This window comes from Podarcis erhardii (assembly GCF_964252035.2).
Source record: "Podarcis erhardii genome assembly, chromosome: 3".
NCBI classification, from domain to species: domain Eukaryota; kingdom Metazoa; phylum Chordata; class Lepidosauria; order Squamata; family Lacertidae; genus Podarcis; species Podarcis erhardii.
The window spans coordinates 106,914,008-106,927,077 of record NC_138507.1 but is presented as its reverse complement, the minus strand read 5'-3'; the positions used below and the strand labels follow the sequence as shown (position 1 = coordinate 106,927,077).

Here is a 13,070-nt window from a genome sequence, read left to right as displayed (position 1 = left end):
CGCGTCCCCGGTGGCTCCTGAGCTGACCTTGCCTGGCCCGGCGCCTTCCGCGCTGCCAAAGGGCGACTCACCTGCTGCCTGCGCTGCGCGGGGACTAACTTGAGCGGGGCGAGGAGAACACACACTCGCGCGCACACACACTGAGAGGCAAACTTGCCGCACCCGTGACGTCGCGGGGTTGGAAAGCGCGGAGATGCAGGTAGGGGGCGCCCCTCGCAGGGCGAGCGCCGGAGGGCCCGGGCAGGCGCTCTTGTCACCGCCAGGGCGCTGGGGGGGGGGAGAAGGAAGGAGCCCCATCTGAAGAGCCCCGGAGCCTGGCCTCCCTAACTGGGAGTTGTGGGGAGGGAAGTGTGCGCGCCTTGCTATTTTTCGCTGAAACAAAGCTCCCTCTCCCTCAGAACCCGCCTTCACGCGTTCTTGCCCCTACGGAGACGCACACCGCGTGCTATGAGTTGCTCCTCGAAGTCAAGTCGCAACTGTATTAACGGTTTTAAGAAAAAGGAAACAAACTTGCAAGACGTTTCTGTCTTGTGAAGCAAGCCCATAGGGAAAATCGTCTTGCGAAGCAGCTCAAAAAATGGAAAACCCTTTCGTCTTGCGTGTTTTCCGTCTTACGAGGCATTCGTCTTGCGGGACACCACTGTATGGTTGTCATTGATTTTAGATCGGGTGTTATTATTTAGCTTTAGTTGGAGTAATTGGTCTTTTTTGTTAGTACAGTCATACCTCGGGCTGAAGTAGCTTCAGGATAAGTAGTTTCAGGTTGCGCACTGCGGCGACCCGGAAGTAACGGAGCACATTACTTCCGGGTTTCGCCGCTCACGCAAGCGCTCAAAATGACGTCATGCGCAGAAGTGGCAAATTGCGACAGGCGCAGACATGGGTTGTGTTTGCTTCTGGATGCGAACGGGGCTCCGGAATGGATCCTGTTTGCATCCAGCAGTACCACTGTACTTTTTTGTTAGTGGTTATAAAATAACTTGAATAAATCTAGAAAAGATAGAGGGCAGCCAGAGGAAAGACTAACCTATACCAAGGATCAAGTGGGTCATCACCACTGTAGTTCTGTATGAGAGTTTCAAACATTCTGTGAAACAAAGCAGACAGCATATCAGTATTTAACACAATATGGCAGTTTAGCAGTATTTGAATGGGTTTAGCACTGTATCCCACAGTGCTTTCGCAGACCCCTTCAAAAATACAGGTGCCTGATCTCTTTCCCCTCCCCTTGCCACAAACTAGGGCTAAATTGGTGGCTCCAAACTGTCAAGGTAAGGGAGGGCCACCAGTTATCCACCAACTTAAACAGAAGTGCTGTCAGCCTTCAAAAACCTGAAACTGGCTCTGAATGAAAGTGAAAACATGAGCAGCAGCCACATTAATTAAAGTTTGGTGCTTAGGCACAATATACCCAACCTTTTCAGTTGGCACTGAAGCTTGAGAATGTCATCTTTATGCTGTGAAGGGTAGTATACAAATATTATTCATAATATTGGAATTGTGGATTTGCAAAGCATGCCTTCCTCTTAGCAAGTTTCTCCCTTGTGTCCTGAGTTCGAGTGTCTTCAAAGCCCATGACACCTTTGGTAAAGGCTGTTCTCAAACTGGAGCGCTCACAGGCCAGCGTTTCCCAGTTTCCCAGTCTGTAACCTGAAGCGTCTGTAACCCAAGCTACCATTGTATTTAGTGCACAAGCAGGGAACCTCTTTCATCCCAGGATATTCCCTTGCAGATGACCTTCCAGGCACCATATTCCAATGGTGCCTGAGGGGAAAGTAGGTGGTGCAGTGGTACCTCGGGTTACAGATGCTTCAGGTTACAGACTCCGTTAACCCAGAAATAGTACCTCGGGTTAAGAACTTTGCTTCAGGATGAGAACAGAAATAGTGCAGCAGCGGTGTGGTGGCAGCGGGAGGCCCCATTAGCTAAAGTGGTGCTTCAGATTAAGAACAGTTTCAAGTTAAGAACGGACCTCCAGAACGAATAAAGTTCTTAACCCGAGGTACCACTGTATTACATTTTTTTAGATTTGCCTTGAGACAGTCTTTAAACCTCTTTTGTTGACCACCAGCATTACGCTTTCCATTTTTAAACTCGGAGTACGCACAGGCAGCGCGGAGCCTCACTGCCACGGCCTCTGTGCATGTGCAGAGTGCAATTTACCCGCCACCTCCCCCCCCCCACCCTCCCACATCCTTTCAGATTTCAGGCCCGCGATAAAACCCGGGGAAGGGAACGAGCCTCGCCTCCCCCCCCCCCCTAAGCCGCGACTACTCACTGTGCGCGCGCGGAAAGCTCCAGGGCTACGCCAGGCGCCGGCGAAGCCATGGAAGCTGCCGCGTCCACCATAACTGGGAAGAAACATTTAAAAAAATTCAAACCGTCCCGCGCAGCCGCACAAGGCGTTCTGGCCATTTCGGGATTGGCTGGAATGAGAGCCAATCAGAAGGAAGGAAGGCAGAGAGTCCCCCATGGAGAGAGGCCGTAGTAACGCCACTGTTACCGAAGAGGTAAAGAGGGTGGGGGGATCCAGATAAGCATCACCCACGACCCTCGCTTCCGGTTCACATTCGAAGCCCGCCGTATGCGGGGCAGAAAGATGATACGAGGAGGGGGCGGAGCTTCGCGTTTTTGGTGTCCGGTCCCCACGACTTTTGCATCAGCTACTTGCCCCGCGCGCTCAATTGGGAACCGGAAGTGTAGGTGCAGTTTTTTTTATTATTATTAATTTCATTTTTATATTTATATTATAGCTGATATTTATATCAACAACAATAATAAATTATTTGTATAAGGTAAAGGTAAAGGTACACCTGACCATTAGGTCCAGTCGTGACCAACTCTGGGGTTGCGGCGCTCATCTCGCTTTATTGGCCGAGGAAGCCGGTGTACAGCTTCCGGGTCATGTGGCCAGCATGACTAAGCCGCTTCTGGCGAACCAGAGCAGAGCACGGAAACGCCGTTTACCTTCCTGCTGGAGTGGTACCTATTTATCTACTTGCACTTTGACATGCTTTCAAACTGCTAGGTTGGCAGGAGCTGGGACCGAACAATGGGCGCTCACCCCGTCACGGGGATTTGAACCGCCGACCTTCTGATCGCCAAGTCCTAGGCTCTGTGCTTTAACCCACAGCGCCACCCGTGTCCCAATTATTTGTATACCACCCTATTAAATGCTAAGGTAGCCTTATTCACCTTCGTAGTTTCCTATCATAGTATCAGGAAACAAAAGTTGGCCAAATAAGTCTGCAATCCTTTCGCCACTTCCCTGGAATTCAACAGGCCTCATGAAATATACTCGGAGTCGAGTGTGGATTTCATGCTCTTTATTCAGCTCATAGTGGTGAGGAGGAATGAAAGTTCCCCCAAAGTATCTGCTTTATATACATTATTTACACAATGGGCTGCATGTGATTGGCTAATTCCGGGATTCTCCTGTAGGCCAATCAGGTTGTGGAATCACTTCCATCTGGAGCTGGATTGGGTGGCTCCTGCGGACCAATCATACTGCTGCATTGTTCTAGGACCAATCAGACTGCTGCATTTTGGATCCTATTCAACTTGGTACATAACACCTCACTTACTTTATTTTATTTGCGTACTGTATCTCTATCCCCCCTTTTCCTCCAAGCAGCTCAAAAGTGGCGTGGCATGGTTCTCTCCTTTCTCATTTAATCCCCCGCAACAACCCTGTGAGGAAGGTTACCATGAACTGACAAGGGGGCTGACCTTGCTCTCCCAGATCTTAGTCCATCGCTCTAACCATTACACCACACTGGCTCTGAGCAGACTTGGCAAGGATTGCGCTACTAGTTATACTGGCACCCGCGGCAGAAATTACCACCAATCACCTATCTCTGAAAGTAAAGGTACACGTTTTTAATAAACTAAAAACCCCAACCATTTACAGGACAACCAAGATCAGCTGCCTCACACTGTTTAATGGTCAGGCCTAGCTTGGAAACTAGGGAAATAAGGCTGCAGTCCTTATGAAGGCAGCGGAAGAAGACAGGCAAGTACTCTTTTAAGTGTTAGATAATTTGCAGTGCTCAGTGTTTTCAAGTGCGATTTGATCACATTCTGGCAAATTCAGGTTGTACAATCGAAGCTGATTTGGACATCTTGGCCAACAGGATGAACGCTTAGGCCACACTACATTCCTTAGTTTTTGTTGCTGATATTGCTGTTTGTTTTATTTTTTTATAATTATGTATCAATAATCTCTCATTTTCTGACACAAGTTCTAATTTCCTTCATTTCCACAAGAGGGTGGCAAACAATAAGTTTTTCAAAAAGCCTCATTGCAGGCCTCTATTCTTTTCTTAAGCTTAGACAAAGTTCATTCTGCGGGTGAAGCGTGACTTCAGTTACTGACGATTCCTAATAACTAGGTGTGCCTTTTTCATTTTGTAAGCTTGAAGAAAAAGCTTTCTCCAATAGTGTCACCTAGAAGGGTACCCACACTAGTCTGTTGCAGCAAAAACAAGTAGTATTTAGATACCTTGCAGCACATCCTACTCATATCTACTCAGAAGTTTGCCCCACTGAATTCATTGGGACTTGTACCTAGATAAGTGTTAAAAAGAGTAACAGAGTTTTTATGACATAAACAGTTCATGACTGGAGTCCACTTCATTAGACTTTTGGAATGTTGTCCTCCTTTACGGCTCTGCAACAAAATGTTGCAGTGTTGAGTACAAGCATTCAGGTCTCCAAAAATTCCATTCCTGATACTCTCTTATTTTCTGTCCTCACTCACACAGTCAGCTAGCACTTTATGCCCGTAGAGGATACCCAGTCCTCATTTTGCTGTGTCATCCCCCACCCATACTTTTTCGGTGTTATTGGTCAGGTGTGTGTGGCCACTTTTGTTTCACAAAGATTGGTACCCCGAGTATTAAGACTGCCATTAGGATATACGATAATAGGTGTTTGAACAGGGATAATGCTGCTTGCTTGCCTGAAAAGAGAATGAAGGTGTATTTGTATGTTTGTAGAACATGGCTAGGATGTAATCTGCTGTACAAAGGGCAGAGCCACCTCCATTATTCTAGCCTCCTTAGCACCCCTGTCCTAACCAGGGTTGCCTCAGGCTGAAGAAGATTCCACAACACTTATCCGCTCAGAAGCAAGTCTTACCAAGCTCAGTGGGATTTCCAGGTAAGTACAGTGGTGCCTCGCAAGACAAAATTAATCCGTTCCACGAGTCTCTTCGTCTAGCGGTTTTTTTGTCTTGCGAAGCAAGCCCATTGACAGTTTAGCGGATTAGCGCTATTAGCGGCTTAGCAGCTTTTAGCGGCTTAGCAGCTTAGCGGATCAGCTGATAAGCGGCTTAGCGGCTTAGAAAAGGGGGGGGAGGAAAAAAAAAACCCGCAGGAACTCGCAAGACATTTTCGTCTTGCGAAGCAAGCCCATAGGGAAATTCATTTTGCAAAGCACCTCCAAAACGGAAAACCCTTTCGTCTAGCGGGTTTTCCGTCTTGCAAGGCGTTTGTCTTGCGGGGCACCACTGTATGTATAGGATTGCTGCCTAAATCTTTCACAACAGAATTAACTGGTGATAGCATTATCACTATAGCATTTTTATTTAACAAGGTGTCCGATGGTTGTGCTGTAAGAAACGGTAGAACTATACTAAGAGAAACTGCTTTTGATTTCCCAATTTACCTCATCATAGCAGGAGAGGATTCCATTGTGTACCCATTTAATTGAAGACTGATCATAAAACTATAGAGGCCAGAATCCAGCTGTACGTTATCACATTGTAATATAAACTTTTTTGTACGATTAGCAGTTGTTAATACAGCAAGTCAACATTCTGACAGTAACTGCCCTGCAACCTAAGAGCTTAATGTGTGAACAGAGAATGATATAAATTGCAAACACTTTTAAAAAATGCTGACATCCCTTTCTTTTACATTGCACTGTTATATTACATGACCCAATTCCTTATACTGAAATTTTATTTTTACCACGTTTAATTCAGTGGGCGCATTCAGTTCCTCATGATAGTATTACTGTACTTCCTGTTGCATATTATGATGCTATCCTAGTTCATGCATTCAAAACTCACCCTACATGTAGTGATTTTATTTCACTATCAGTTAAAGCTGTTAAAAAAGTTGCACATTTAATCAACTTGCACTGCCAAAGCCTATGCATATTTGCTCAGGGTGGCACTGTGGGTAAAAGCCTCAGCGCCTAGGGCTTGCCGATCGAAAGGTCGGCGGTTCGAATCCCCGCGGCGGGGTGCGCTCCCGCTGCTCGGTCCCAGCGCCTGCCAACCTAGCAGTTCGAAAGCACCCCCGGGCGCAAGTAGATAAATAGGGACCGCTTACTGGCGGGAAGGTAAACGGCGTTTCCATGTGCTGCGCTGGCTCGCCAGATGCAGCTTTGTCACGCTGGCCACGTGACCCGGAAGTGTCTCCGGACAGCGCTGGCCCCCAGCCTCTTGAGTGAGATGGGCGCACCAACCCCAGAGTCTGTCAAGACTGGCCCATACGGGCAGGGGTACCTTTACCTTTACCTTTACCTAAGTTCCACTGAGTTCAGTTGTGCTTGCTCCCAAGTAAGTGATTAGGATTGCAGTCTCAAAATTCTCAGTTTGATAGCCCTAGTAGCAATACCTTGATAGAAAGAAATGTTCAGTTCATTAAATCTGTCTAGCATATTTTTGGTTGCTTTGTTTAAACTAGCCATTCAGGGCCATCCCTACCATTTGGTAGACAGTAGCAGCTGATCTTGAGTATCATGTTAGTAAGTCCAATATAATATTGTTGTATTTATACTCCCAGAGAGAGGCTCTTGGGGGATTTTCTGTTTCAGGTGCCAAACTAGCTTGATTACAGTACTCCATGACTTGGGGAGAGGGACACAGTTTGGTATTCTGCCTTAGGCAGAAAACTGTCTTGGATCAGCCCTGAAGTTAGTTTAGTGTGTATGTTCGTGTTGTTTAAAATGCCTTGTAAATCACCTTGAAGGCCTGTCTTGGTAGAACCTTTTTATTTTTTAGAATAAATAAATATGTATCTTGCCTTATACTTTTATTTGGAATCACATTTGTGTTTTAAACGAAGTCCGTGTGATTTATGGGAACCACTAACTGCATCTGGTACTCTTCTCAACATTTTCTGGCAAATTAATCTCAGATTACTCTTTAGTGCAATCAGGTGTTGCCTATACAGCAAGGCGGGCTTCTTTTCATATGGAAGTTCTTCAGACTTGATACGAAACATCTGGGTGCCCAGTAGGCTGTGCCAAGATTGACAGTGGAGCTGATGATCTGCTAGAGAAAAACTGTTTTTCATAGCTGACAAAAACACACACGCACATTTTCTGTTTTGCCAATGCAGAAAAGAAGAAAAGGAATATTTACTTTGTGCTTCACTCACCCAAGTCCTGGCCAGGCAGATGCTTATGAGAACTCCTTGCCTCCCACCTTGTGAAGAAGCATCTCTTAATATTGTCAACACTTCAGAACGCTTTAAGCATAAATAGGTGTTGGGTGAACAGTTCGACATATGGGTGTACCATGTTGTGTGCCTTGAGGAAATGGCTGGAGTGCTGCAAAAGAAGTGAACTTGGCATACGTGGTTCCACCCACTTTCATCCTCGGAATAATAATAATAATAATAATAATAATAATAATAATAATAATAATAATTCACTTTTACCTCACCCATCTGGCCAGGCCTCCCCAGCCACTCTGGGCAGCTCCCAACAGAATATTAAAAACATGATAAAACATCAAACATTAAAAACTTTCCTAAACCTTCAGATGTTTTCTAAAAGTCAGATAGTTGTTGATTTCCTTGATATCTGATGGGGGGGCGTGTTCCACAGGGTGGGTGCCACTACCGAGAAGGCCCTCTGCCTGGTTCCCTATAACCTCACTTCTCGCAGTGAGGGAACAGCCAGAAGACCCTTGGCCCTAGACCCAGTGCTGGATTTACATATAAGCTAAAGAAGCTATAGCTGAGGGCCCCACTCTCTTGGGGGCCCCCCCAAAAAATTAAGGGAAAAAAAATCTGGAGGTACATTTCCAAAATCTAAGATAAAAAACAAATAAAATAAAACCTACATACAGCAACAGTGTTTTGCGTTTTGTGGGCTCCTGTCATTAAGTAATGGACCCTGCCTGCTTGCCTGCTCCCTAAAATAGCACAGGTTTACTCATTTCTATATATAGGGTGCCTACATTCTGCTATTTATAAGTAGTTTGCATCATATTTTTACACCTAGTATTATTTCATGTTATAGCAAGTTTCTAGAGACTAGACTATGAGTCTTTGTAAATTGTGTTTCTAAAGGAACTTTAGTTATTGCCAAATGCCAATGTGTTTGCATTATTAAGTTTGTTATGAATAAAAAATAGTTTTAAAACAAAACAAATTCCTTCCAGTAGCACCTTAAAGACCAACTAAGTCAGTTCTTGGTATGAGCTTTCGTGTGCATGCACACTTCTTCAGATACACAGAGAAAGTGTTGCATAGTTTTCTTGCATATTCAGTGGGATACGTGGATTGTAGAGGGTTCTTAATTCTAAGACCCTTGGGTATAATGTCCAGGTTCTTGCATTTAGTAAGAAAGAAGATATCAGTCTGTACCTGTGCAAGTTTCTTGGTGAGGTTGATGGACTTCCATTTCATGCGGCTCAATGTGGTGCCTTCCATAGTTCCAGTTACAGATAGGTAGCCGTGTTGGTCTGCCATAGTTAAAACAAAACAAATTCCTTCCAGTAGCACCTTAAAGACCAACTAAGTCAGTTCTTGGTATGAGCTTTCGTGTGCATCTCTGTGTATCTGAAGAAGTGTGCATGCACACGAAAGCTCATACCAAGAACTGACTTAGTTGGTCTTTAAGGTGCTACTGGAAGGAATTTGTTTTGTTTTAACTATGGCAGACCAACACGGCTACCTATCTGTAAATAGTTTTAAGTTAGAGCTTAATGATTATTTCACTATTAATATACTTCTTCTTAATTGTATTTCAGTTCAACCATTACTTTGATAAAATAAATATTTTGTTATGTGCAAATGGCTTTAGATACCTATTAGGTCTGTAAATTAGGTAGGGTCTCAGCAGTCTGTGAGGGAGGCTAGGTTTGCAGATGGAGACTCTCCCAGCATGCTTCAGGGCTGAGCAGGTGGACTTGAACATAAGGTAAGGGTAAAGGGACCCCTGACCATTAGGTCCAGTCGCAGACGACTCTGGGGTTGCGACGCTCGTCTCGCTTTATTGGCCGAGGGAGCCAGCATGACTAAGCCACTTCTGGCGAACCAGAGCAGCGCACAGAAATGCCGTTTACCTTCCCGCTGGAGTGGTACCCATTTATCTACTTGCACTTTGACATGCTTTCGAACTTCAGGGACTGATCAACGGGAGCTCACCCCGTTGTGGGGATTTGAACCGCCAACCTTCTGATTGGCAAGCCCTAGGCTCTGTGGTTTAACCCGCCACCCGCATCCCAGGACTTGAACATAGGTCTCCCTAAAACAAACCAGCATTCTAACCACGATGCTATGCTGCCTCATGATTGTACCAATTGTGAGATCTTACCCACGGGATGGTCTACTCTGCACGTACATAACCCAATATACTTAATCAGGCGTGGGGAACCACAGACCCCAGGTGTCTTCTGCCTAGCCTGCAGGACTGCCTAAGCCACAGCAGTAACCCTGCTCCACACCCTCCTCAGGTGCTTTGGCGGGGCAGGAAATGTGTCCTTGAAGTGTTTTAATGCCTCTTAGTTGGGGGGTGAAGGGAGGTTTGGGTGTGCAGAATCTTCTGGCTTTTGTGTGGCTGAAGTGTAGCCCACTGTAGAAAGGCAAGGGTCCCATCCACTGCGCCACCTACTTTCCCCTCAGGCACCATTGGAATATGGTTCCTGGAAGCTCGTCTGCAAGGGAATATGCCCCTGGGATGAAAGAGGTTCCCTGCTTGTGCACTAAATACAGTGGTACCTTGGGTGACAGATGCTTCAGGTTACAGACTCCGCTAACCCAGAAATAGTACCTCAGGTTAAGAACTTTGCTTCAGGATGAGAACAGAAATCGTGCTCCGGAGGCGCAGCGGCAGCTGGAGGCCCCATTAGCTAAAGTGGTACCTCAAGTTAAGAACAGTTTCAGGTTAAGGATGGACCTCCAGAACGAATAAGTTCTTAACCCGAGGTACCACTGTAGCGAACTTATTGTCTGAGTGCAGATCCGTATACAGTGGTACCTTGATACTCAAATACCTTGGTTCCCAAACGCCGAAGTAAGTAAGTGTTTTCGAATGTTTTTCGGATGTCAAACATCAGGTGCGGCTGTCGGCTAGTGTTTCCATGGCGCCTGCACCAGTCAGAAGCCACACCTTGGCTTTCGAACATTCAGAGGTCAAACGGACTTCCAGAACGGATTCAGTTTGTCGCTTTTGTTTTTGCTGTTTATTTTGCATTTTTGTTTTTGAGGGTTTTTTGGTTACCAGTAATTGGCTTTTGTGACTGTGTGGAACCCAGTTCCGCTACTGATTGATTGATTGATTGATTGATTGTATGACTGCAGAAATGGATAAAAGCCCCCCATCCGAACAATGACTGTCATCAGTGCAGGTAAGAAAAAAAAATAATGTTAGTTTTTATCATCTATAATACTGTCTTATTTATTCTATAGTACAATACATTATTGCTTTCATTTTATAGATCAATGGTCTCGTTGGATAGTAAAATTCATGTTAAATTGTTGTTTTAGGGGTTGTTTTTAAAAGTCTGGAACGGATTAATTCATTTTGCATTACTTTCTATGGGAAAGTGTGCCTTGGTTTTGGAACACTTTGGTTTTAGAACGGACTTCCGGAACGGATTAAGTTTGAGAACCAAGGTAACACTGTATAGTCAAATGACATCACAGATACACACACAGACACACACAAACACACATAAAAATAGGGAGTTATCTTTACTTTATTTTGTTTATTAAATTTGTATACCGCCCTTAATCCGAAGATCACTGGGCAGTTCACGACATAAAAATACAAAGACACAAAATACATAATAAAGAAAAGAAAAGCAATAACCCCCTCCCACAAGAGGACCTCACCTCTTATTCCCATGAGTGCTAAGCTTGTAAGAAGCTTGAACTCTCCAAACCATTCTAGGAGAACCCACAAAGCTATTTTATTCAAACACAAACACAGCCGATACTAAGACATAACATTTATGGACAACCTAAAATCTCTAACCTATGGTTGGCCTACAGTAAGATTTCCCCACTTCTGTCCTTCCCTTCATTACGTTCCTCATTCTTTTAGATTTTAAGTGTCTTGGAATCAGGCACCTAACCTTTTATGAAGCATGAAAGGCACATTGTTACATGTATATTGATGGCACTGCAATAATAGCAGCATCGGCCAACTATTTTAACTACACAACAGTTAACTGAACATGCGGAACATACCATTGTTAGTGAAATGGCTTTGGGAATCAGCAGGCTTGTTGGAACCCCGAGAGTGAGAGGAGTACAAAATAAAAATTGGAATGTTCTGGAAGAGGGTCTTAGCGGCTGGGATCCTGAGCAGGAGCACTTCAGACCGCAACATTTTGTTGCAGATTCTGTTTGTACTGTTCCATTGCTGAAACTTAGCAGGTCTGGCCCCTGCATGCTGCCTGTACAGGATACTTGTCTGGGAACCACATGGAAGCAGCTGAGAGTGGGGGAGTCTGAGCTCAATAAATACATTCCTGGTGGCCGTCTCCCTTTGTCTGGGAGTGATCATGCAGAAAAGCTCTAAAATAAAGGGTGGATGACCTCTCAAGTTTGCTTTATGTCTTACACTTTCCTGTGCGAACATTAATCTTTGTGCGGAAAAGGACATGTATTTTGCAATATGTGATGTTATGTTGTGGGGGGAATGAAGTGTATTTTTCATGGCAGCTATACAGATCAGGCAGACCGAGACGACTGGTGGGGAGAAAAGGTTTTTAAAAACATGGCTTTGTTACATCCCGAAGCTGTTTGGGGCCATTCTGAACTGATAGGATTGTAAATAAGTAAATATTGGAAGAAGTACTCAAGGTACTTAGAGATAGGTATTTTAAAAACCTTGCAATGAGATCCCTTTGCTCAATTGGTTAATGATGCATTGGCTACGTTGACTACAGTGAAATTTTACTTGAGTGCTAAGTCTTAAGGCATTAATGACAGGCATTGCTCTTTCGAAGCTCTGGCATATAACATGTTGCTATTTAAGAACAGAGATGTGTGAGATGGCATTTTCCATTTTTCATACAGGTGTCTTTCTGTTGTCACTGTTGAGTTTCCATCCCCTGAAAGATTGTGAACTGTTATCTGCATGACAAGATGATGGAGGTTTCCCCAAAACTGCTCTTTTAGAGATAACACATCTCAGTGCTTCCACCTACACAGCAAAAAGAGATTTCCTGGGGTGTAGGTGTCTCTCACAGGGCTCCAACTCTTCTCTCTCTCTCTCTCTCTCGTACAAAGTCTATTCTTTTATACTGTATCTTATGTGCACACGCACACAAACTTCAGTTTCGCAAGAGAAAAGAAGTGCAAGGCTTCTTTTATCAGCTGACTGGTAATGCTTTATCGTTTATACAAAATAAAAGCAAAAATAGCAGAGGGGTCTTGCTGGCATTTGAAATCTTCTGGCTTACTAGAACTGAGTTACCGTTTCTATATATTTTTTCTGTTCATAGATTTCTTCAGTTTGGTGCCTTTTGACGATTTTGATCTCTGGGTGTTTTCTGCTGTAGGTCTTGGTAACAGCAACCTGCTGTATGCCTGTTGTCTGGCCCTGAGGAGGGATGTTCTGTAGAAAGAAAGAAAGAAAGAAAACCAACAAAAATTATTGGGTGTGGCGGGTGGGCGAAACTTCGGTTTCTAAATAGATCTCTTGTTATGGCTTAGTTTATGTTATTCGGTTTCCTGGTCATAAGAGCTCTGCTGTAGATTCTGTGGGTGTTTTAGGGTGTAAGCGTGCATAGAAAGTGTGGGGAGAGCAAGGAATTGTCCGTCAAACAGCAAGAACCTAAATACAAATAGCGCAACATACATAAAGTTTATTTGATG

The 13,070-nt window shown here is 44.6% G+C and overlaps 2 protein-coding genes across 4 annotated transcripts in view; one reads left to right on the top strand and one right to left on the bottom strand.

The window, feature by feature from the left end:
- Positions 1 to 2,430, bottom strand: part of BUB1 (BUB1 mitotic checkpoint serine/threonine kinase) — a 33,515-nt gene extending 31,085 nt beyond the window's left edge. The window contains exons 1-2 of the mRNA XM_081854566.1: positions 2,279 to 2,430; positions 1,028 to 1,087 (exon numbers count right to left, since the gene is read on the bottom strand). Of these exons, the coding sequence (XP_081710692.1) occupies positions 1,028 to 1,087; positions 2,279 to 2,415 (197 nt within the window). The 5' untranslated portion in view covers positions 2,416 to 2,430. The remainder of the gene's footprint in view (positions 1 to 1,027; positions 1,088 to 2,278) is intronic.
- A 93-nt stretch (positions 2,431 to 2,523) lies between these two features.
- Positions 2,524 to 13,070, top strand: part of BCL2L11 (BCL2 like 11) — a gene marked incomplete at its 3' end in the record, with an annotated part of 92,494 nt that continues 81,947 nt past the window's right edge. For 2 of the 3 annotated variants that reach the window (XM_081855046.1, XM_081855047.1), the window contains exon 1: positions 2,524 to 2,699. The remainder of the gene's footprint in view (positions 2,700 to 13,070) is intronic. The other variant, XM_081855039.1, reaches the window with a different exon arrangement.